Source organism: Sminthopsis crassicaudata, chromosome 3 (assembly GCF_048593235.1).
Source record: "Sminthopsis crassicaudata isolate SCR6 chromosome 3, ASM4859323v1, whole genome shotgun sequence".
Classification (NCBI taxonomy): Eukaryota; Metazoa; Chordata; class Mammalia; order Dasyuromorphia; family Dasyuridae; genus Sminthopsis; species Sminthopsis crassicaudata.
In genome coordinates, this window is record NC_133619.1 from 166,515,016 (window position 1) to 166,542,028 (window position 27,013).

The following is a 27,013-nucleotide window of genomic DNA, read 5'->3' on the forward strand; positions in this document are numbered from 1 at the left end:
TTTACTTTTTAAATTTCTTTCTTATTTGTTTTGTGGTTTGATTTGTCTAAATCTGAGAGTGCAAGGTTGAGAGCTCGCACTATTATAGTTTTGCTGTCTATTTCTTCTTGAAACTCTCTTAACTTCTCCTTTAGGAAATTAGATGTTATGCCACTTGGTGCATATATGTTTAGTTTTGATATTGCTTCATTGTCTATGCTACCCTTTAGCAGGATATAGTTTCCTTCCTTATCTCTCTTAATTAGATCAATTTTTGTTTTTACTTGATCTGAGATAAGGATGGCTACCCCTGTTTTGTTTTCTTTTAATTTCACCTGAAACATAATAAATTCTGTTCTAGCCTTTTACCTTTACTTTGTGTGTATCTCTCTGCTTTAAATGTGTTTCCTGTAAACAACATATTTTGGGGTTCTGACTTTTGATCCAGTTTGCTTTCTGTCTCTTCTTTATGGGAGAATTCAGCCCATTCACATTTACAGTTAAAATTACTAATTCCTGCCATCATACTATCCCCAGATTATGTTTTTCCCTTGCCTCCCCAAACCCCTTCCGCAGCATTAAACTTATGTGCCCTACATTGCATCATGCAGCCCTCCCTCTTTAGTATCTCTCCATCCTCCCTTTAAATCCTTTCCCCTTTTTTTGTACCCTTCCCTTATGACTCTTTTCCTTTTTTGTTTTTCTCTCCCATTTTTAATGAGGTGAGAGAGAATTATCTGTAAAACAAATATGTCAATTATTTTCTCTTTGAGCCAACTCTGATGAGAGTAAGATTCACACATTGTTCCTCCCCCTCTCTAAATTCCCTCAGATATAATAGGTTTTCTTTGCTTCTTTGTAGGATGTAGTTTCCCTATTTTTATCTCTCCTTTCCCTTTTTTCTGACATTATCCCCTTTCCATTTCTATTTCCGTTTTTTTTTATGTTATATCAGTAAAATCAAATTATACATGTGGACTTTATGTATATCCACAACAGAAATACTTTTCTCAAGAATTCCTTTTACCTTTTTCTGCTTCTCTTGAATTCTATCATTGGAGATCAATTTTTTTTGTTTAGATCTGTTTTTTTCCTTAGAAACAAATGAAATTCATCTGTTTCATTAAATGTCCATATTCTTCCATGGAATAAAATGCTCAGTTTAGCTGGGTAATTTATTCTTGATTGCATTCCAAGTTCTTTTGCCTTTCAGAATATCAGATTCCAAGCCCTTTGATCCTTTAAGGTGGATGCAACCAGTTCTTGAGTGACCCTTATTGTGTCACCTCGGTATTTCAAATGTTTTTTCCTGGTTGCTTGTAATATGTTTTCCTTAGTCTGATAGTTCTGAAATTGGGCCACAATATTCTTTGATTTTTTTTTTTTAGGGTCTTTTTCAGAAAGTGTTCGATGAATTATTTCAATGCCTATTTTACCTTCTGGTTCTATTACCTCTGGGGAGTTCTCTTTGATGATTTCCTGTAAAATAGTATGTAGGCTCTTTTTTTCATCATAATTTTCTTGAAGTCCAATAATCCTTAGGTTATCTCTCCTAGATCTATTTTCCAGGTCTGTTGTTTTTTCCAAGTTTATGTCTCAAGGAATCATTCATTTCTATTTGTTCAGTTCTGATTTTTAATGAATTATTTTCTTAATTACCTTTTTTTAACTTCATTTTGTATATGTCCAATTGAGTTTTTAAATGAGTTGTTTTGCTCTATGGCTTTTTTTTTCCATTTCACTATTTTTTTTAAGTGAGTTATTTTCTTTTTCTATCACAAATCCTACTTTCGTGTGACTTCTTTATCTTTTCCAATTCACAAATTCTGTTTCCCTGCACTTCCTGGGAGTTTTTTACCTTTTCCAATTCACATTTTAGGAAGTTGTTTACCTTTTCCAATTCACATTTCAGGAAGTTGTTTACCTTTTCCAGTTCACATTTCAGAAAGTTGTTACTCTCTTGCAAAGCTTCTCTTTCCCCCATTTTTCTTCTAGCTCTCTTTTAAGATTTTTACTAGCCTCTTCTAGAAGAACCTTTTGTGTTGGGGACCAACAATTGTCTGGAGATTGTCTTCTATTAGTCTCCTCAGGGTTGAAAACCTGCTCTCTTTCTATAAAGAAGCTATCAATTGTCCTTTTAAATTTTTTTACTCATTTTTCAAAGCCTGTAGGGTCTGTCTTCAAGACCAGGAGGTTACCAGCTTCCTCTGCAGAACAGGGATAGGTGTATGGTTGGCCTGCCAACTGGCTACAAAGAGTGTGTGAGTGCTATGGAAAATAGTTCCCCAATGGAAGTGACTCTGGCCTGCAAGGCTGAGCTGCAGGGGTGCCCTGCAAAGAATCCCTCTGTGCAGATTAACAACTGCCCTGAGGCAAGAGTCTGAGCAGTGAAACTGTCACTAATCCAGGCTGCAGAACTTCTGTTGCCCCAAGCTGAGCTCTTCACTGTGCAGATTAGAGACTGCCCCGGGCTGTGCCCTCCTGCCCTTTAGATTTGCAGATGCCCTGGCTGTGCTTCAGTGTACAGCTGTACAGTTGTGCTTGTATATGCTGAGTCACTTCTGGTTTGGGGGGGGGGAGATGTAAAATCAGATCCTGTTAGTTTCTGGCACTTTTAGAATACCCTGTACCTCTGGCTCTAATCTCTCTGCTGGTCCACTGCTTTACAATCAAGGTAAAGCAGTCAGCCTATGGCAGAATTGTTTCCACTACTCTTCCAGCCACAGAGGCTATCCCGCTCCCTGATCTGCTCAGGGCACCAGTCCTTCTTATCTCCCTGCCTGTTGCTGGTCTGTTCCCGCCCCTCAGGACAAACTGGCTGTGGTGGTCCTCCAAATTATCTTTGGCTGGTAAGTCATTGTAACTTTAATCTTTGTGAATTTCACCAGTCAAGTGCAATTTTTGAGGCTGAATTCAAAGTTTGGTAGTGAGAGCATGAGAGGAGCTTACAGAGTCACCTGTGCCTTCTCTGCCATCTTGGCTCCACCCCAGCTTATTTCTATTTATGATCTTTAAGTAGAGAATGGATGACTTTTCCTTAAAGGTATTTTCAATCAACTAACATTAATTAATCATATCATCATTCTTGAAGCATTTATCTGGTTGTTTTCTATTATGATATCTGGAACTGAAGATAGAAAACTAGATATAGTCTGACCATGCAACTTCCAAGTAGAGCTATCATCTTAATTTTAGAAATTTTGTTTCTATCAATGCAAATTAAATTACTTATACTTATGTCTAAGTTTGCATTGTTTGGATGTTAAACTTACAGTTCATTAAAGTACCCAATATTTTTCCCTTTTCCTGCAGTTGTACAGTAATTTTTTTCAGCCTAATTGTAGTACTTTACATGTATCCCTTATCCAATGTTAAGAAGTATTAGAAACTGGAATTCTAATTAATATTATTTGAAAAAGTCCAAATCAAGTCCAATAGCATGTTCCCTTGGATGTGATAACAACTTATTCTTTATTTTATTTTATTTTATTTTTAATTTATAGAATAAAATTAGAAATTATATAACATTAAAATAAAAGATGATTTCACATGAAACTGCAGATTTCTTATATAAAATTTGCTAATCTTTTTAAACATATGATGAAATTATCATGCAAATTCCTCTTTATTCTTTCCCTCCTCCAACATTGGCTGCTATTACACACATACAAACACATACACGCATAATACACATACACACTCACAGTAAAATTATTCTATACATCTATTCATCACTTCTCTGCATGCAGAGAATATCTTTCTTCATATATCCTTTATATAATCCTTTATATAATTATATAATATAATTTCAGGTATATATAATAGTTAAAATTACTTATTTGCTCAAAGTTATTCTTAAAACATCATTGCTGTTATTGTACATGATGTTCTCTTGATTCTGCTTATTTTACTCTTCATTATTTCATGCAAGTCTTCCATGTTTTTCCTAAGATCATTGAGATATTCATTTTATATAGCACAGTAATGTTCCATCATAATAATATACTGCAACCTGTTCAGTTATTCCCCAAATAATGGAAATTGTTATTTTAATCCATAAAAGAAATTGATATCATAAATTTATATTTTAAATAATCAAGGGCAAAAATGAATTTTCTCTTGATGGAATTTTTTTTTTGTTTTAGTAACATAACTCATTAAATAAACATGATATAATTTAGTCATTTATTGCCAAGTGATTTCAGGAAAAATATGTAAACTCTGTATAATATATTTCATCTCTGTTATAAATTAATTTAATGGATTTTAAATTTTCACCTCCTGGGTTATAACTGGTGAACATTGGCACTTATTATGGAGGAAAACAATGTATAATTGGCCTTTCTAAAACATTATTAATAGTTTAAAGGTTTAGATAAGTCAAAATTACTGTCATCCAACATTTTGAAATTACATTTCAAGATTTTTTTCCCAATGTAAAATGTACTTATTAAGTATAATTATGTTTAACATAGTGGTACTTAACACATCATTCCTCCTCCTCTCCTCATCACCCACATCTGTATACAGAGCTAAATAATGTGCTAGAGATGTCAAATGGCAGATTCCTGTGGATACAGCTGTTTATATGAATATTGAGTCTTTAAACATATATTTTCTTCCATTTCATTATTTTGAATAAATACTCTCCACATATATTTGTCAGATACAAGTATGTCTCCAAAATATAGGGATTTTTTTGATGCATATTTTACTACAAGTGTCTTTTTTGAAAAAAAATTATGTGGATTTACACTGTTATCAAAAATTTCAGTCCTGCAATTATTTGATTTTTACACAACCTTTTATGCTCATGGCAAAGGAATACAGGAAGAATTTTTCCCATGTGTATAAGCAGATGGATGAATGTTAGTTTTACGTTCCAGTCATCAGTGCTGATTCTTTTATCTTCAGATTACTGAAACAGACCATGCCTGTCAAACTCACTGTTAGAAGTGGATGACAGCATATTTTTAAAAAGTCTGCTCAACATTCATTTTTGCACTGGAATATTGTATGTTGAAGTCTACAAAAAATGCTTTTGCATATAAAATAAATGTTCTCAATTTTAACATTAGATTATTTTTGGGAAAAAGTAATTTAATTCTATTAGAAAATTTTAAAGTTTAGACTTCTGGAACTCCTAAATAACAGCTTTTGTATGCTTTAAATACTTATATGATAACTTTCTCTTTATTCCAAGTTCTTGACATTTTCTTTCTATATTCAAACATCAAATTTTAGGCTTTAATACTAAGAAAAATTTATTTTATAAGCAATATTATTCTTTAAATCATAGCAGGATGAATCAAAGTATTAAAAACTTGCTTTTGCATATTGTCATAATTAAATTCTAAAGACAGTGAGTCAAAATTTATCAGATGAAAGTTACTCATATATAATAGATTTTGTAGACTTTGTTCACTAGAAGATTGTCATCTGTTGAATGAAATTTATAGAATCATATAACACTTCTGAAAAATTTTACTTTAAGAGATGCAGAATTATAGCAGATGCTTTAACAGAATTATATAGTACAACAATAGAGCTTAAAGAGTTATTAGTTATTTCAAGGTCAGGACAGATTTTTTTGATAATTTACTTCTATCTGACCTCATCTTCACAAACCAAATCTTCAAGTTGAAAGGGACTTTTGAACTTATATTGCCAGATTTATACCTGAAATGGACCCAAATATATAATTTCTTTTAAAAAGTAATGCATTTGTTTATTTTTAATAAATATTGACTTATGAATCAAGTTGGGAAGGAAAAATCAGAACAAAAGGGAAAAACCATGGAAGAAAAAAACAACACAGAAAAAAGAAGTGAATACAGATGTGTTGATTTACATTCAGTTTCTATAGTTCTTTTTGTGAATGCAGATTGCATTTTATATGCAAAGTTTTTTTGAGATTTCCTTGTATCATTGAACAGCTGAGAAGAACCAAGTCTTTCATAATTGATCATTGCACATTCTTGGTATTATTGGGTACAATGAATTCCTGGTTCTGTTTGTTTTACTCAGCATCAGTTTGTGTAAAATTTTGTTGAGAAAAAAGAAAAAAAAAGCATTATTTGAATGCACAGAAGGCAAAGGCGGTGCTATTATTGCTACTTGTGATTTGTATTCATTGCTAAATATATAATTTTCTACCTTCTTTCATCTCACATCTTTCAAATGTTTCCCCATACAGTCTTATATTTTGCTTGGTTATTTCTTCAGTTTTCATAAGATCATATATCATCTATATGCAGCTGATTCTTAACTCTACATACAAAGCTGAAACCTTTCTTGACCTTCAACCTCCCATTTCCAACTATTTATTGGACATGTTTATCTGGATGTTACATCTTAATATGTCTAAAACAGAATTCATATTTTATCTCTTAATCCTCTCCATTTCCCTAACTTCTCTATTTCTGTGGATGATACCATCCTTCTCCCAGTTACCCAGACTCTCAACCTAAGGGTCATCCTTGACTTCTCAGTTCTCTCTCTTCTCCATGGAGTATATCAATTCTTGCCTATTAAGCCTTCATAACATTTTTATACCTGTCCTTCTTTCTATCCCATCACCCCACCACCAGCTGATGAAGGCTTTTATTACTCCATGCTTGTACTATTGAAATAGCTTTCTGGTTGCTATTCCTGCCTTAAAAGTTCTTGTCCTCTCAATTCAATGCCCTTTCAATTGTTGTATCCAATATGTGGAATTCTTTCCTTCATCTTCTTAATTTCTATAAGAGCCTCTTATAGAATTTTTAGGTCCATCTAAAAATTAATGTCTTCCCTTGGAGATAGTTTCCAGTTTATGCATTATATATATTTTGTGCACATAATTATTTGGATGTTGTCCCCCCGCCATCAGATTGTGAGTTCTTTAAGGGCAGAGACTATTTTAACCCATTGCCATACATTTAGTAAATACTTAATAATTTTTTTTGTTGATGACATATCATCTCCTTAATTTTTCCTATCCTTATCAGAACACTTATGGAATATTGTTATCATAGTTTCTGATGTATCACAATATTTTGAATGACTACATAAAGTCCAAATTTCTCTCTAGAATGGCTGTTCACAACTTCAACAACAATGCATTTTCCCACAACCCCTCCAACATTCATCATTACCTTTTCCTGCTATTTCAGCCAATCTGATATGTGAGGTGATACCTCAGAGTTACATTATTTGAATCTTACTTCTAATATACAACTTTTTGCTTTCCCTCTCAACTTTATGTCATCTGCAAATTGATTAATAATTGTTATAGCTGTGTAAAGAGATGTATGAATGAATGGAAGAATGAATAAATGAATGAATAGAAGGATGAATGAAAATCATATCTTAAGTGTCCAATCAAATCCAAATTCATGTGGAAGGGGAATACAGAATTTACGACATTTAGGAAATTTGGACATGCCCAGACAAATCACCAGAAGGGTGTTTCCCTGTTAGGGGATTTGGAGATGTTCCAAAGAATCATAGCTGCAATTGACACTACATTCTATAATCTGTCTAATTTACTTTCTTTTGTTGATTTTTCATTCAACACACACCCCACTACATAATTTCTCCTACTTCACTCTCTCATTTATTGCTATGAACCAAAGGTCAATAATAGAACATTCTTGGCAACATTGTCTGGGTAAAGAGTTGAAAAATGAAATATAAACAAGAAAGGAAAAGAAAGGCATTCCAGAGACTTTCATACTGATAGCATATTTTCCCCCTTTGCCAATGGAATTGTAAAAGAACCATTTATTGACTTACTTGTTTTTATAATGAATGTTTTTTTCTTCAAAATGCTAATTAGTTTCATTGGTTAGTAGCAGTTGAGCTTATTCAAATGACCTAAAAAAGATTTCAATTTTATATTGACATACTGATGTTACAATACAAAAGAATACTGAGTTTTAATTTTTAGTAAGTCTTGAGATTGAACTCCATTTATTTAAAGTCAATTTGACACATTTGTTCTATTTGCTTTCCAAGAGGATAACATAGTACCTTAACAAAATTTTAATTGAATTGAATAGAATTGCATTGAATTTAATTGTATAATTTAATTGTTCGTTTGTATAATGCATTATAATGGGCACATGAATAATATCAGATTTAAAATGCAATTGGGAATTGTTTTATAAAATGAAAAAAAATACAATAAAATCTAGATAATATTAATTTGATATTTTCTGAGTCAATATGCCTGTAAGAATCCTTTCTTATGTGAATTTGACACCATTAGTATAAATACTTCAGAGGCATGGAAAATAAATTTTTGAAAAAAAGAGGGGGACAACCAGAACTATATATAAGAAATTATTATAAAATACTAATAAATGACCTTACTACAATATAGGATTTTAAGGTTTACAAAGTCTTTTATGATCTTACATAATTTTGTTAAGTACTATATTTATTACTATTTCCATTTTATTGATTAGTAAACAGGCTTAGGACTGGCACTTAATCACAGAACTAAATTATTAGTGATATGTTTCAAGGTCTGATCTCTGATGACTTCATGTCCAATACACTTTTTCTTTTATAACAACATGCTATGTTTCACACACTTAATTACTAATTTTGTATCTAATATCAAGTGACACTCAACTACAATTTCCTTTTTGAACAAGAAATTCCTGAATAGATTTAGTAGCTGAATTTACCTAAACAACACAGGATAGAAAAGAATTAAAGATATCTCCAAAGTTTTGAAAGTAGAGGCACCAGTGAATGGTGCTCTTACTGATGGAAAAAGTGAAGTAGATAAGAGGATTATCGTTAGGGGAAAATTGAAGCACTTTTTGACATAATTAGGTTGAGATATTGAGTAAGACATTTACCTCAGGATGTATTGAAAATAAACTGAGATTTGTGTTTAGGTTTCCAAACACAGATCATCCACCTTTCTTTCACTATTCTTACACATCTGTTTAGTTACAATATAATTTACTACTGATAAATTAATATAAAAATCATCCTTATGGGTAATCTTTATCTCTAGAAAATAAAATATATTTCTTGAAACTTCCTTTATACTGTCTGCCAAACTATGAGAAAGAGCTAAAAAGTTATACATTTTTTATTCTGCCCTCCCCAGTCAATTGTTAATAACCACTAGGCAAAGGGAGCATAAGGGTGCTCCCCTTGACATATGTAAAGTGCCTGTTCCAGTGCCTACAGCTCTAACAAGGGTAGGCAGATGGAATCACACCAACATTACTTGTGACTGACTCAAGTACAAAAGAGAAAGAGCAGTGTGCCAAAAACCTGGCTTATTCTTTCTCCATGCCTCTTATCCATAGCTAGCCAATAGTGACTGGTTCCAATACCATATGCCCTCTCCAATGGCTGGGAAATATCAGAAGGGTCTAAACCCAACTACAAGGAACCCTGTGGCTCTATATTTAGCTTTTTAGTCTCATTCTGTAATCCACATATTCAGTAAGGTTGATACCTATGTCTCTTTTGCTAGATATCTGACCTGTTGATGAGTAGTTTATTAGGGACAAGGGGAGGAATTCATTGAGAAAAAGGAATTATGGTTTTGTACTTAATATTTACCAGCTGTGTCACTTTGGGCAAGTGTCACAGAAGTCAACTGTGTCACTTCCATTCCCTATACCTCCAACTGGAATATACTAATGAAGTATTTTAATAAGTATACTAATAAGAGATATCTCTATGTTCTAAATCTTATAACACCAATAACTTTTTAGTAATAGGAGATAATTATGTTCTAGGAAACTAGTTGAACTTTGTAGGCAGGGAGGAAAATCAGTAGCTAATGATTAAAATAGAGAAAAACATCTCTTAACACCTAGAGGGATACCAAACAGTGCTTAAATGTGGGAATACAAGTTCAAGCAAAAAAAGATTGAACATCCCCATTCTTAAGTTGACATTCTAATGGAGAAATGCTTCAAAGAGGAAACTGAGGGAGTATGTAAAATACTTGTGTGCAGATTTCATTAAGTGGATATTAAAGAGCTCAAAATTCTTGGATAGTATTTTCTGCTGACCATGTATAACTTTTTTTTTGGCAAAATAAACATATTCAACATGATAGGCATTGTGAAAATAAAAACTATAACTAGGTAAATAAATGTAGTGGAAGTTTAGTTTCTTAGACAAAGCTCTTGTCTAATATTTTGTTTTTCTTTTAATATTGAGATGTTTATATATTGTTGATAATGGTAAAGTTACAATTTGAAAAAAAGAAAATTTACTGAAAAATATTCTATAGGTCTGATAATCTTGGATGCTTTTAATTATTTTGAATAAGTTTCTGGGTTAGTTCCCCCCCCCCACTGATTCTGTGTTTCATCTTCCAAGGACACTTAAAGCTTTGTTGGCATGCTATAAAATCTGTCTGCTGTTTTCTGCCCTATTTATTTTAGCATTTTCAGAACCCTCTAGAGCTTGTACTGAATGATGCCATAAACTCTTGCAAATCTCTTTGTTCCCACTTGTTTGTGTTAAAGAAAGAATGGGAACCCCATACTGCAATTTTGGGTTGATTAGCAAAACTAAAAGCAAAAAAAAAATAAAAATTGTAAGTAGTAGATGAACAAATCCTCTCTTCCCCCAAGTAAGAAACTCAGTACATATTTGCAAAAAAGTTGTGATTTTTAGAGGGAATATTCCTTTTGATTCCTTGAAAAATTACAAGAGTAATTTGTAGGATTATCTTTTATTAACATTTAAAAGGAAGTGAATTCTTAAATCTTTTCAGAAAAGTGACCATCACACAGACTTAGGAATATTAGGGATGCTAAGATCCCCTCCTAGAAATTAAGGAATCACAACAAGAAGTAAAGCAACCCAACTTTATTGATGGGATATGGTTATAATATGAAGGCTAGTCAGATAGATGAGAGAAATACATCAGGTTTACTAAAGACCCAGATAGAATGTGATTTACTCCTTTAGAGCCCTAGAGGAAATGGAGCATCCTCTCCCAAGCCAATTTAGAAGGGTTGTAAAGAGTTCTTATTTGGCTCTAGTAGGACTATGAATTTTGGGGAAAGGACAGATGTCCAGGGACTTTCATGATGACATTGATTAAAGTTAGAGAAATAAGAAAAGACTACTGGGCAATTGATGACTATTTGATATTCAGACTCTCAGTTGATCTTGCTCTGATAGGAAAAAATAAGCCAGTATCTTGATAGACCTTATTATTCACAAGTACTTTCCCTATATTGCAATTTATAATCTTTCCACTTTTAGGATCTTAAAAATCTCAGGATTTGGGATATTGTAAGGCATTACATCATTTAAGTATGCTTCTTTTTATTATTTTTTTTACATTAAATGAAATCATTACCACTAAGGAAAAGAAAGCAAAATATTTAACATTACAATTTCAAGAGGGTATCTTTGATGGTATATGAAAGTTATGGAATATTATTGTTCTGTAAGAAACAATCAACAGAATGATTAAAAAAAAAACCTAAATTGATGCTAAGTGAAGTAAGTAGAACAAAGAGAACACTGAACAGAGCTAAGATTATATGATGATCAATTCCGATGAATCTGGTTCTTTTCAACTGTGATATGATTCAGGCTAGTTCAAATAGTCTTGTGATGGAAATGCACACAGAGAGAGGATTATGGGAACTGAGTGTGGATCACAACATAGTATTTTCACCTTTTTATTGTTTGCTTGCATTTTTTTCTTTTTTTTTTTCCTTTTTGGTCTGATTTTTCCTGGGCAGCATGATAATTGTGGAAATATGTATAGAATAATTAATTGCACATGTTTAACATATACTAGATTATTTATCATCTAGGGGAAAGGTTAAGGAAAAGGGAAGGACAAAAAATGAGAATTAAAACTGTCTATGTTAAAAACTATCTATGTATATACTTTGAAAACAAAAAGCTTTACAAAAAATTGTATCCTTGTAAATTTAGGTAACTAACATATGGTTTACCTACTGTTTAGTCTTTCTAGGCTTCATTTATTATGTATGTCATGTATCCATTTCTAACTGTCTTGCAATTTATCCTAGAAGTTGACACATATATAAATGTTTGGCTAGAGCAAAAACTGAATAGTGAAAAGAAAGATATTTTTACAAAAAAAAATCTAGCATGCTATTCAGTACATCAATAACAATGTTCTGGTGTTGAGAGTTTTATTTCTCCTTTTTCTCTTCCTTTCATTCTTCTTTTCTTTCATTTTAATTTTTTATCTTTTCTTTCTTTTCTTTTTTCGACTTGTTCATGGTCTTGTTCTTGTTCTTTTTACTATGTGTGTCTCTTTCTTCCTCTTTTTTTGCTTTCATTTATGACATGAAGGAGGTGGCACATAATGAAAAGCAGGGAGGAAGGGAGAGAGGAATGCAAAGAAGGAGGAATGAAGGAGTGAAGGGAGGAAGGAAAGAAGAAAGGAAGGGGGAAGGAAAAAAGCTTCAAACTTCCCTTTGACTTCTATCTAAGGAATGTCACTATAAAAGAAAAAAACACAAAGTAACCCAATAATGACATCCATATTTTAAAAATAAATAAATCAGGGAGGGGAAGACCCTCAGGTGGTCAGGATGGGGGGAAAAATCCCAAGGGAAGTCCCAAAGAGTAAGAAATGACTGAAAACATAGCTAAATAGCCACAGACATCTTTTGTACAGACATTTGTACAAACACTATTGTACAGAAATAGCTCATTTCTATTGTATTTAAAACCATTTAGCAAGGCTTCTTAAACTATGGGTTATGTCCCCATATGAAGTCATGTAATTAAATGTAGGAGTGATGAAATTATGATTTATTATTAGTAAATATTTGATGCATATGTCTATTTTATATATTCATATACCTGGGATCACATAAACATGTCTCAGGCAAAAATGGGTTGTTAAATAGAAAAAGTTTAAGAAGCATTGATATAAAGTATTTCATCAAGAAATAAATGATTTAAAAAGAATATTTTTTCTAGTGGTAAAATCAAGGAAAAACCAATAATCATGGATCGTATGTGTTTCATCAACATCCCCATGGTATAAAGAGAAAGAGAGAAAGGGTCCTAGCTGATTAGAGGTTCTTCTATGATGATCTTATGGGAGAATATAGATAAGAATATTAAAGTATAGATAGGCATTGATGGGTGGCAACCATGATTTAAGAGAATACTCACAATGAAAATGTTAGATGTTCACCAGAGCAAGTGAGTGATAAATTAGATGCTCAATAAATATACTTTTAATTGAACAGCCTCTTTAAAACCATAAGAGTCTAGGTCCTTTAATAAAGTAGCAAATAGCCTCATCTCAGTTAAATCGTGAACATATACATTTTATTAGTTGCCATAGGGTAACCAGGACAATACTGGAGAAGGAAATGGCAAACTACTCCAGTATTCTTATCAAGAAAAACCCAAGGATAATATTGTTCACAATGTCACGAAAAATCAGAGAATACTAAATGACTGAATAGCAATAACCACTAAGAGGATGCATGGATTTATAGCTGATATATGTAATAGAACTTATATATCATTGAGCACAAACTTCTTATTTGTATAAATGTGGGAAAAGATCCCATAGATAAAAGAAGTAACTTTACCAACATCACAAAGAACCAACACTTCATCCCACTTCTCCCTCAGGCATATATTCCAGTGCTCTCTAATCAGTTACTTGGCATTGAAACTATCAGATGATATGAATTCAGCTATATTGCTGTATAACTAACCATGGTCAAGTAGTGTATGAATCTGGTTTATAGGATATGTTATCAAATACACCTGTAAGTATATAAAATATGAATATAATAAAAAGGAAATAATAACTGCACATAGTCCCTCATTACCAACTATCCACTGGACATTTTGCCATTATGGACATATTTTTCATCTACATATACTCATATGTGTATATATATTTCTATGTATATGTGTATATGTAAACACATATACATGAGTATCTACAGCTATATGTACACACTTATTAAAAAAGAGCAATCATTAGCTTTCTGCCTGAAATTCCTTGACTAGTCCTTTTTTTTAATGACAGCATCAACATGCTTCCAGTTCTGTAGGTTTGCAACTTCAGTCTAATCCTTGATCTTTCACTCCACACAACTCAGGCCCTTATTATCTCTCATTTAGACTATAGCAATAGTATCTTTGTTGATATTCCTGCCTTGTGTTTTTTCTCTTTTCAGTGTACCCTCCAAATGTACAAATAAAGTACAAATCTGACATGCTACTCCCCAACACAATAAACTATGCAAGGTTCCTTCTTATCCTTAGAATCAAATTAAAAATCAAAGTAAAATTCCTTTGTTTAGAATCTTTTCTTTTATAACCTTGCTCCAGACTATTTTTACAACCATTTTATACATTATTCCCCTTAAATTTTTGGTCCAGCTAAACAGGTCTTAATTCTATTCCCCATACATGATATTCCATTTCCCATTTCTACTTCTTTATCCAAGTTATTTCACTTGTCTAAAGTGTAGTCCCTTTCCATTCCCATCTCTTAGAATATCTAGTTGTCTTCAAAACTTAGATCAAATGCAACTTTTTTATCCTCTTTTACTACTAATATCCCCCCATATTGTATACATACACATACACACAAACACACAAAATATAAACATGTATTGTATATTTCTTCTATAAGTTTACTCAGGGAAGAACACTTTTCATTTTTGTGCCTTTATCTCTGATGTATAGAACAGTGGTACAACATAAGTATGTTAGTTTGCTCTATTGGTTAATACAGGTGAAGAGTGATGAGGGCTGGACCTAGATAGTGACCACATGTAAGGAGAACAATTGATAGAGAAGAAATATATTATGGAAGAAAAATCAATAAGACTTGGTAATGGTATGTGTGGAAGAAAGGGTTGATGGTAATCCTGAGGTGATGAATTTTGGTAACTAAAAGGATGGTATTGTTCTCAGAAGAAATAAGTTAAGAAGAGGCTTTGGGTGAAAAAAAAACACCCTAATAAATACAGATTGAAAAATAATCATTTTGCAATACCTACAGAAAACACAAATTGAAGATAATCAATGAGCAATTGCTGATATGGGATTGAAGTTCAGGAAGGTAAACACAAGAACTTGAACTCATAAGGTCATGAAGACAGAGAATAGGTCCTAGGACAGCATCATGGAATAAACAAGCAGTAAGACAATAATGATTATTTTTCAAACAAACAAGAAAAGAGTGGTCATATAAATGGGAAGAAAAATAAAGAGCAGAATGATATCATGAAAACCAAGGGTGGACATAGCATGAAACTGATCTCAACTGAACTATATGCTTTAATAGAAAGCTCAAAATTAATGACTAAGAAAAATGTCATCAAAAGAGAACATCACTGATCTTGTATAAAACTGTTTCACTTGAATGATGAAGTAGGAAGCCAAAATCCAAGGCACTGAGGAATGGAAGGTGAGAGAAAACCGAGAACAAAGTATTATAGAATCTGCTTTTTGCTATTAAAGTAATATGAGTCTGAAACAGAAGCAAGAATAGCTTGCAGGCATTGTAAGATTAAGAGGAGTATTTTGTTTTTGTTTTTAAGATTAGGGGAGATCTGGGCATATTTTCAAATAAGTAACCAATGAAGAGCAAGATGGTGAATATTAGCTAAGAAAGTGGGGGTTATCATAATCCAAGAGGCAACTCCAAGGAGAAATAGGAAGAGTAAAGTAGAGATGAAATATGAGCAGAAATAGAGGTTTTGCCATTAGACAGAAAGTCTTCTTACTCTTTAGCCTAGAGCAAAAGAATCTGGTGTGACAAAAGGGTGCTTGGTGTTCTTTAAGTAATGAAGTACAAAAATAAGTAATAAAAAGAGATTGTGACATTACTTCAATTGAGATAACATTTGTAAAGTAGCTTAGCATAGTGACATGTATAAAAACTACATAAATGGTGGGTATTATTTTCCTTAGGGAATCATGAATTAATCTTCTGTTGAGAAGGAAGGAATAAAGATAGCTTAGATGACTTAAAGAGAGAAGAGAAAGAATCAAGGAGTAGGAGGAGGAGCAGAATACATCTGACAAGAATTTTTTAAAAATGAATAGTCAGCACATTTGTCTGATCTTCTCCATTACATCCTAAGAAGGAAGGAAGTGGGCATATTCAAGAGCTGGAATTTGGAAAGGGATGAACAGTAATTGGACAAAAAGCCAAGGGACTTAAGGGTAGGTGACTGTGTACTTTGAGTGGGTCAAATATTGGGACAAAATTTTAAGGAATGAAAATTGATGGTCTTAGCAAGTAGGATAAGATGGGGGTGAGCACAGACAGTAATCTTCAGAAAAGTGAGCCACAGGGAGAAATGGAAAGATTGCTCTATTTCTCTACAAACTAATTATCTATTAATAATAGATACAATAATAATAACCAATTCAAATGGAAAATGTTTGCAATTTTCATGAAATCTATAATATTGGCTCAATTTACTTAGAACAAAAGTAAATAACATTGTCCTTCAAAGGTAACGATAGTAAGTTTCATTTTCAATATACTGGAAATGTCATTTAAACTATGGTGGGAACAGGGAGTGTTGTCCCATTTAAACAATGGTATAGAATACCTGTTCAAAGTCTAATTAGTACTTTTCAGTCATCACTTGTGGGACTAACTTGAGGAAGTACTGATTTTGAATGTAAAATGTTGATTAATTTTAGTTTCTTGATAAAAACCAACTATTATACAATTAAGTCATCTTCTTGGCTTTGAACCTGTGATACATAAAAACCAAGAAAAAGCAATATGTAGATAAACTTATCCCAGGGTTATGTGAATCTGGAATTTATTTTCCCAGGAAAATAATCCATATAACTACTGGCAATGAGAAAAATAGAAATGTGATGATCACGTGGGAAATATTAAATTAGGAAAATTCTTCTGATATTTTTGCTATTCCTAGAGGCATATCTAAGATACCAAGCATAGCAAAATTTCTTCAGAATTTTCAAAAATGGACAATGTTCTATCTGAACCTATAATGAAGTAAAAAGAGACGGGCAAAATAGAATGGGGAGAGGACTGATCAAAAGAAGGATATATTAGGTGGTAATAAGAATTAAAATACTTGTGAGAAGAGAAGTGGTAAATTGTAAGGGAGAGAATAAACAAGTGAAAAATAGCATGTTGGGAAATACAGTTAGCAATCATAACTATAAATGTGAATGAGATAACTCACCCCTAAAATGGAAATAAATAGAATGTATTAAAAACCAGAATCCCACAATGTGCTGTTTACAAGACATACATTTGAAGCAGAGAAATACATACAGGTTAAGGTAAGGGGCTAGAGGAGAATCTATTATGCTTAAATTGAAACAAAGAAAGCAGGGATAGTAATTATAATCTCTAACAAAGCAAAAACAAAAATAAATCCAATTTAAAAAGAAAAAAAAGGAAGTTATATCTTGTTGAGGGGTGCAATATAATGAAATCACATAAATACTAAAGCTATATGCAGCAAACGGTAAAGCTTCTAAATTTTTGAAGAAATTGAATGAATTATAGGAGGAGATAGATAATAAAACTATATTAGTGAGGGATCTCGACTTTTTTCCTCTCAGATCTAGATAAAAAAAAAAAACAAAAAGTAAGAAAGAAGTTGAAGAGATAAATAATTTCTGGGAATGTTAGATATAGTTCTCTGGAGAAAACTGAATGAGAATAGAAAGGAGTATACCTTTATCTCAGCAGTAGAGAACACCTACACAAAAATTGGCCATGTATTAAAGCATAAGACCTCAAAATAAAATGTAAAAAGATAGTAGTAAGTGCTTCCTTTACAGATCATGATACAAGAAAAATTATATGTAGTAAAAGGCTGTGAAAAGATAGACTATATATTAATTGAGAACTAAATGCTTTAATTCTAAAGAATAAATGGATTAAATTACACATCAAAGAAACCACCAATAATTTCATTCAATAGAATGACAATAATGAGACAAGATACCAAAACATGGGATTCAGCCAAAACAATTCTTAGGTGAAATTTTACATTTCTAAGTGCTTACATAAATAAAATAGAGAAGGAAGAGATCAATGAATTGACATGCAACTAAAAATGTTAGAAATAGAACAAATAAAAATATCCCCAATTTAATACCAAATTAGAAATTCTGAAAAATCAAAGGAGAGATTAATAATTTAAAAAAATCATTGGACTAATAAATAAAACTAATAACAGATTTTATGAAAAAAATTAAATAGACAAACTTTGGTTAATGTGATTTAAAAAACCAAATTATTAGAATCAAAAATGAAAAGGGTGAATTCACTACTAAGGAAGAGGAAATCAAAATAACAGTTAAAACCTATTTTGTTCAACTGTAGAGAAATAAATCTGACCATCTAAGTGAAATGGATGAATATTTACAAAAATATAAATTGTCCAGATTAATAGGACATACTTAAAACATATTGAACAAGATATCAATGAAATCCCTAAGAAAAAAATCTTACAAGTGAATTTTACCTGACATTTAAAGAACAATTAATTCCAATACTATATAAACTGTTTGGGAAAAAATAGGAAAAAAAAAAGGCCTACTGATTTTCCTTTATGACATAATTATGGTCCTCATATTAAAAATAGAAAGAGCCAAAACATAGAAAATTACAGAAGATTTTGCCTAATGTATACTGATGTAATATATTAAAAAAGAGATTACAGTAATCATACAACATGACCAATAGGGATTTATACCAGGAATGTAGGGTTGTTTAAAAATTAGGAGCATAATTGATAATATAAATAAAAAACCCACAGAAATCATATTTTTATTTCATAGATGCTGAAAAATCCTTTGATAAATACTGCACCCATACTTATTAAAAATTCTAAAGAGCATTAGTAATAAATGGAGTTTTCCTTAAAAATAATAAATAGCATCTTTTTAAAACTATCAATAACCATTATAGATAATAGGGATAAGCTAGAAGCATTCCCAATAAGATCGAGTGAAACAAGAATGCTATTATGATTACTATTGTTCAATATTCCATTAGAAATACTAAATTTAGCAATGAGGGGGAAAAAACATTGAAGGAATTGGACTAGGTACTGAGAAAATAAAGCTATCACTATTTGCAGAGGATATGATGTTATATATAGATAATCTTAAGAATCAACTGATAAATTGCTGGAAAAACTCAACAACTTTAGCAAAGTTGCAGGATATAAAATAAACCCACATGAATCACTGAAATTCTTGTATATTGCAGACAAAGCATAGTAGCAAGAGATATAAAGAGAAATTTCATTTAAAATAATTGTAGATATAAAATCTTTAGTAGTCTACTTCCAAGGCAAATCCAGGAACTATATGTATAAAATTATAACTTTTTACACAAATGAAGTCAGATTTAAGCATTTGGGAAAATATCACATACTCATTGGTAAAATGAGCTAATATATTAAAAATATTATTTGTATTGGAATTAATTTACTTATTCAGTGCCATATCAATTATACTGCCAAAAATTACTTTATAAAGTAGGAAAAAATAATAGAATTCAACAGGAAGAACGAAATTTCAAGAATATCAAGAAAACTAATAAAAAGAAAAATACAAAGCAAGATGGTGTACCTGTACCAGATGTAAAACTCGATTGTGAATTGACAATTATCAGAACTATTTGGTACTGGCTAAGAAATAGAGTGATGGATAAGTGGAATAGATTAAGGACACTGACAAAGTAGTCAGTGAATATAGTAATTTACTGTTTGATAAATCCAAAGACTTTTGATTCTGTGATATGAACTCACTTTATTATTATTATTACTATTATTATACCTTTTTATTTACAATATATATGCATAGGTAATTTTCCAGCATTGACAATTGCAAATCCTTTTGTTCCAATTTTTCCCCCCCTTCTCCCACCCCCTCCCACAGATGGCAGGTTGACCAATACATGTTAAATATATCAAAGTATATGTTAAATACAATATATGTATACATGTCTATACAGTTATTTTGTTGTACAAAAAGAATTGGATTTTAAAATAGTGTACACTTAACCTGTGAAGGAAATCAAAAATGCAGGCAGAAAAAAATAGAGGGATTGGGAATTCTATGTAGTAGTTCATAGTCATCTCCCAGAGTTCTTTCATTGGGTGTAGCTGGTTCAGTTCATTAATGCTCTATTGGAACTGATTTAGTTCATCTCATTGTTGAAGAGAGCCACATCACTCAGAATTGATCATCATATGGTATTGTTGTTGAAGTATATAATGATCTCCTGGTCCTGCTCATTTCACTCAGCATCAGTTCATGTAAGTCTCTCCAGGCCTTTCTGAAATCATCCTGCTGGTCATTTTTTACAGAACAATAATAGTCCATAATATTCATATACCATAACTTATCAAGCCATTCTCCAACTCATGGGCATCTACTCAGTTTCCAGTTTCTGGTCACTACAAAGAGGGGTGCCACAAACATTCTTGCACACACAGGTCCATTTCCCTTCTTTAAGATCTCTTTGGGGGGGACTTCCGGCCAAGATGGCGGCATGGAGGCAAACAGCTGCTTGAGCTCTGAGCTTTCTCTCAGGACTTACTTCATGAAAAGCCTCAGAGTTAATGCTTGACCATAAAAAAAAACCCACAAGTAATCACCAAGAGACAACATCCTTGAAATTCATCAGAGAAGGTCTGTATTTGCTCGGGGGAGGGTCGAACAGACTGGGCACAGACTGAGGGCAGGCAAGCCAGAGCAAGACAGGCAGCTCACACAGCTCAGACCAGAGGGGGGAGAGGTACAATCTCTGCCATTTCTGAGAAGAGGCTTTTACCCCAGTGTGGATACTCCGTCTTGGCAGCAAGCCAGGAGAAGTGGAGAGGGTGTAAACACCAGAGGTGAAGATTAAAACCCCAGAAAGCTAGCATCTCTCGGAACCTGTGCAACAAGAAATTTCAGTTCTGCACACATCTATTGTATCTAGGATATACTATAACATATTTAACATGTATGGGACTGCCTGCCATCTAGGGGAGGAGGTGGAGGGAAGGAGGGGAAAATTTGGAACAGAAGTTTGGAAAATTTGGAACAGAACAAAGGATAATGTTGTAAAAAAATTACCCATGCATATGTACTGTCAAAAAAAAGTTATAATTATAAAATTAATAAAAATTAAAAATAAATAAAAATAAAATAAAAAAATAAAAAAACAAAGATAATAATTAAAAAAAGAAAAGAAAAAGTGCTGTAAATCATTATTGATTAGAGCAAAGCAAATTAAGACAATTCTGAGGTACCACTATACACCTCTCAGATTGGCTGAGATGAAAAGAAAAGATAATGTTGAATGTTGGAGGGGAAGTGGGAAAGCTGGGCACTAATATATTGTTGGATGAATTGTGAATGGATCCAGACATTCTGGAGAGCAATTTGGAACTATGCTCAAAAAGTTATCAAATTGTTCATATCCAGCAGTGTTTATTACTGGGCTTATATCCCAGAGAGATCTTAAAGGAGAGAAAATGTTTGTAGCAGTCTTTTTTTTTTAGTGGCAAGAAACTGGAAACTGAGTGTATTCCCATAAGTTGGAGAATGGCTGGATAAGTTATGATATTTGAATGTTGTGAAATATTATTGTTCTATAAGAAATGATCAGCAAGATTATTTTAGAGAGGCCTGTGGAAACTTATATGTATTGATAATAAGTGAAATGAGCAGAATCAGGATATCATTGTACATGGCACCAACAAGATTATACAATGATCAGTTCTGATGGACATGGTTCATTCCAACAATGAGATGATCCAGGTCAATTCCAATAATCTTGTGATGAAGAAAGCCATCTATACCCAGAGAGAGTACTGTGGGAACTGAGTATGGACCACAACACAGCATTTTCGCTGTTTCTGTTGTTGTTTGCTTGCATTTTGTTTTCTTTCTCAGTTTTTTTTTTTCCTTTTTGATATGATTTTTTCTTCTGCAGCAAGATAGCTTTATAAATATGTATACATATTTAACATATGTATATGTATGTTAAATTAACATATGTATACATGTTAACAATATGTATACACATACATATTGTTAAACATGTTAATATATATGCATATTTAACATCTATTTTTAACATATTTAAATGTATTGGATTACCTGCCATCTAGAGGAGGGAATGGGGGGAAGGAGGGAAAAATTTGGAACACAAGATTTTGCAAGGGTCAATGTTGAAAAATTACTTAAAAATATGTTTTGGAAATAAAAAGCTTTAATTTAAAAAATAAAATGAAAAAAAATGATCCACCCTTAACATAGTTTAGAAAATAAAAGAAATCTATAATTTGATGGCACAAGATTATACCTCACCTTGAGACTAAAATGTTAAAAACTTATTTAAAAAATCTTATGAATGTATTAAATAATTTTTAATAAAGATTGTAGCATGTAAAGAGAGTTTCTGTAGCCTTGATGATATAGAATACTAGGAAATCTAATGTCAGGAAGCAGTCTAAATGTTAAGACATATTGCTAATATTATTAGTTAATGAGTATATAAAAGTTTTTTTATTCCAATAAAGATATATATATATGTATATGTACATATATATGTATTTGTACACTATAGAAAGTGTTATAATGGTGGGGAGAGAGGATTCTTATACAGAAAAATGTGTTAAGAAATTATTCAGTTGACTGGAAGAGATGATTATTTTTATCTTATTTCAACAATGGAAAATGTATTTGGGACATTTTGACTAATATTTTGACAATTAGTGTATACAGAGGTCTGTTGGGATTAGGTGGAGACTAGAGAAAAAATCATCAGGGGTATAGAACATATATTTTTTAAAAATGTGAAAATCTGCAGAAGCCTGAATGAAGTTCTTTTCCCCTACTTTTTTAGAGGTTAGGGTGGGTAGTAGAGGAAGGGAAAGCCACGGGATCAATGCAGATGGGGTTCTCCTGAAAATCAGATCAGGTAAATTATTTAGAAAGCTCTGGAATTTAAGACCTATCTGCAAAGAAATGTAAAATTGAGCAGTAAACAAAGTATATCAATAATGATAATAAAATAGCACTTAATATTATTATCATTATTAGGTAATGAATTACTTATTGTTTCTGTTTGTTTTTTTGTTTTTTATTTACTTGATGCAGGATTTCCCTTTGTCTTTGCATATTATAACTTGTGACTTGACAATTTTATGAGACGCTATCAACAAAACAAGAAGTTTCTAGACATCATAATGATTATATTTGTGGACATGGAGTCAGCAAAACCTTAGTTTAAATCCTTGTTCTTACATTTACTAGCCCTAGGACCCTAAGCAAATCACTTCTCTAGTCATCATTTTCTTCATCTGGTAAAATATTTGAATCAAATAATAGACTCATCAAAGATAAAATGAAACTTAGTGGTATTTATTTGTACTTCATTGATATTTATTATGCTTTCCAGCTTTAAATCTGATACCCTGAACAAAAATTCCAATCTTCTATACATAAAGTTAGTTAAATTTAGTTAGGTTGGCCTCGGAAGCATAGCTGGCCACTTTGCTGGTACACAAAGTCATTGCAGCATGGTAGGATCTGCTACAGATCTTACATTTTCTGAAAAGAACCTAGTATCATTTCTTCCAGAATGAATTAGGGATTTAGTAGAAGATATGAGTAATTATATAATCAATTGATATAAAAATAATAATAATAATAATAATATTTCAGTTTGTATAGCATTTAAAAGATTTAGAAGCACTTTCTTCAAAAGTGACTCTTTGAGGGACGTAGTTTACACAGCCATTTTATAGATGAGAAAACTACCTTGCAGTTATCCTAATAATTCGCAGATTCATTGTTTTAGAGATAGAAGAGACTTTATAATTTATCTAAACCAATTACCTCAGTTTACCAATAAAGAAAGTGAATCTCATAGAGTTTCAGTCATGTTCCTAAGTTCATATAGTTATATTTCCTTTATTTATTCTGGATAATATTAGAAAGATTACTGACTACTTAGTTAGATAACCTTAATCGAAGTTTAACCTTTTTGACATTGGACAAGTTATTTAACCAACTGAAGCTATCTGAAAAATAATGTAGCTGAATGAGATTGGCCCTGAGTTTCCTTCCAGATCTAAGTCTATGATTCTCTGATGTGAACACTCAATTTTTAAAGTTGGTATAGAAAAAGCAAATTACTTTCAATGACTCACTTCTCTAGTACATTTATCTATCCGAAATGAAAGTGATTTATTTTTAGAATAGTTCAATGCCATTTTAAACCATTTCTCTTTCCTCCCACTATATGCAGGCTGGAGCCAATGTCCTGTTGCAGGATGTCAATGGGAATATACCACTAGATTATGCTGTGGAAGGGACAGAGTCAAGCTGTATCCTTTTGACCTACCTAGATGAAAATGGTAAGCTTACTTTTTCACTTAAAGTTCATTGATGCTTTTATCTCCATAAGAGTATGTTTACTATGCATACTCCATGCACCCCCCAAAAGAAAAATTACTGTATTATACAAATACCTTTTAATTAGAGCTTTCTTTTTTTTACTCTTACTATAATTTATTATGAGTTTGTTCATGTGGGAAGACTCCCAAGCTGAGAAAAGCAACAATGGAAGGACATTTTAACAAACATGCTTTTAACAAGCATTTACAGGCATCATTGTTAATACCAGGTTTATAGATATAATGCTTTTCCACTGGGAGGGAAAAGGGAAAAATAGGGTAAAATGAACCAGATAATTGGATTTTGAACTAATAAGAGACTGGTTGCACAGTGGAGATCTCCTTAGGAAGTATATAGGCTTAATATAAATTGTTTTTAGTTAGGATAAATTGTGCTGATGACAGTAAATTTATTTCTATTTTTCTGACATCCTAGAATTCAGTTCAAAAGACTTAACCAGACACATTATGGCTTCATCCAATCCAGTCCAATAAACATTTTTAATAGCTAACTATATGCCAGGTACTATGTTAAATATTGAGGATGTAATTAATAAACAAGAAAAATAATTCCTTCTCTTAAGAAATTTACAACCAAGAAGTGAGATGAGCAAACAAAAAGAAATAGAAAAAATTGGTTAGGGAATACCAAATGGTTCTTGGCATCTTGTACTATGGACTAGTTTCTGTCTGTCATCTAAAAAAGAAGGCATTGGGAGGAAGGAGATTGATAAAGATTGTGTTAATCAAAACTTGAATTAACCAAGGGTGAATTAAGATGAGCTTTTCCTAAGAGGGGCATCTTGTTCTATAAACATAAAACCAGGCAGAGAAACAGTTGAAAAGTGGTGTCATTGATAGAACAATTCCTGATTGTCTAAATAGCATCTTGCAAAAAGTTAGATGTTTATACAAAGAAATATGTATATAATATTTCAAATAGCTAAATTTTGAAAGTTGGGAGTTGTGTGAAGTCTAGATGCTTCTCATGGAACCAGATTTGGATTCAGCAGAACCAGTTTTCATGATACCACACTTAGGTGATTGGGATAGAAAGTCAAAGAACCAAAAGTTTCCAACCTTCTAGCACCTTCTATAGGAAAAATTATTAAATTTCTTTGCATCTTGATAAGTTTGTAGACTCACATGAGGCATTTATTCCTCTGTACTATAGAATGAAAGAGTAGGCAGAGATGTATTTTGATCCTTTTTGAGTGTTGCTATTTACATCTCTTCCTTCCTCCTTCCACCTCCCCATCATTTGGAAAAGAGTTCAAAAATTTAATAATTGCATATTTTTTATGACTAGGTTCCACAGAGTCTAGTATTAGAAGCAGAACAATAACATATACATCTCATTACTTAACTCTTACCCTTGTACACATTTATAAAAAGTTTATTCTCAGCATTTTTAGAATAATAACAATCTGTTCTTAGAGAACTCTCTTAATATATATCCCAATTGTCTAAGAGGAAGGTATATTGTTACTTTCATGAAAAAATGAGAAAGCAGATTGATTAAATGTCTCTCTTTTGAAGGTCATTTAGTCAATTATTAAAAGAAGTAAAAGTAGTCAAGACTTTGACCAAACCTTGTACTGAATCTTTTTTTTTCTTTTCTAAAATAACTTTTTTTTCTTTCTATAATTCATTATTTTTTTCTTCCAATGTGATTTTAAAAAAATTGCTCTCTTTGAAAGCTGTCTTATAGACAAAACTTCTTCCAGATAAATTACATTAATAAGAATGGAAATGAAATTTGGGATTATGCAGATTTTAGTATTAGAATCTTGATATTTGGCCATTTACAAATTTTGTCATGTGTTTTATAATGTTAAATTTGCACAAAGTATTTTGGCACTTTTAATTTTACGGTGCTAGTTCCATGATTTTCTCCTCACTCTTCCCTTCCCTTCCCTTCTGTCTTTTTAGGAGATACTGTTAATTAGTTATTCTTTGAAAAAAAAGGAGTCTTCATTTACCAGTGGATTAAAACTAATTCATTAATATGGCTATTTATTCTCATTGCGAGTTTGATCATATGGATAGCTTTGCTTTCTAGTTAGTTAAATGATTATATCTGATAGGACACCTTAGTATTTTATTGTAGTAAAATCAATAAATTACCTAATAATGAAAATTAAGTGATATTATATTTTGAGGGTTTTATTTTTTTGAGGAGGAGGATTAATGAAAGTAAAAATGAGAAGGAAGTGCTGAAAATTAATGATTAGGAGAAAATCAGTCACCACTTTGGCTGTCACAATCAATTTGTAAAATAAACATTTGCCAGAACAAATTTAGCTTCATATCTCTTTAATTTTTAATTTTGTTGATACCATTTGTCATCATTGTTGTAATGGTCTCTGCTGATAATATCCATCTGTTTCTTTCTTCCACCTAATTCACAATCTGTGCTCTGTTTATGTCAGCTCCCTTCCCACTTATCTGCATCATCTGTAATTGCTCTTTACAAATTCTGTGCAATTTGATTTGTGATTTGGCCTTCTCATTAGTGATTTTTTAGTGGATACTTATCTGTTACAGTTCTAACAGCAATGACCCCGGAGGAGATTTTTATTTTGTTTTATATTTTACTTTTGTATTTTATG

General features: G+C 31.9%; 1 protein-coding gene across 9 annotated transcripts in view; it reads left to right on the plus strand.

Annotated features, from left to right (window-relative positions):
* MYO16 (myosin XVI) overlaps positions 1-27,013 on the plus strand; it is an 899,069-nt gene that overhangs the window by 319,113 nt on the left and 552,943 nt on the right. For all 9 annotated transcript variants that reach the window (XM_074299517.1, XM_074299521.1, XM_074299522.1 and 6 more), the window contains one exon: positions 24,254-24,362. In XM_074299517.1, the coding sequence (XP_074155618.1) occupies positions 24,254-24,362 (109 nt within the window). The remainder of the gene's footprint in view (positions 1-24,253; positions 24,363-27,013) is intronic.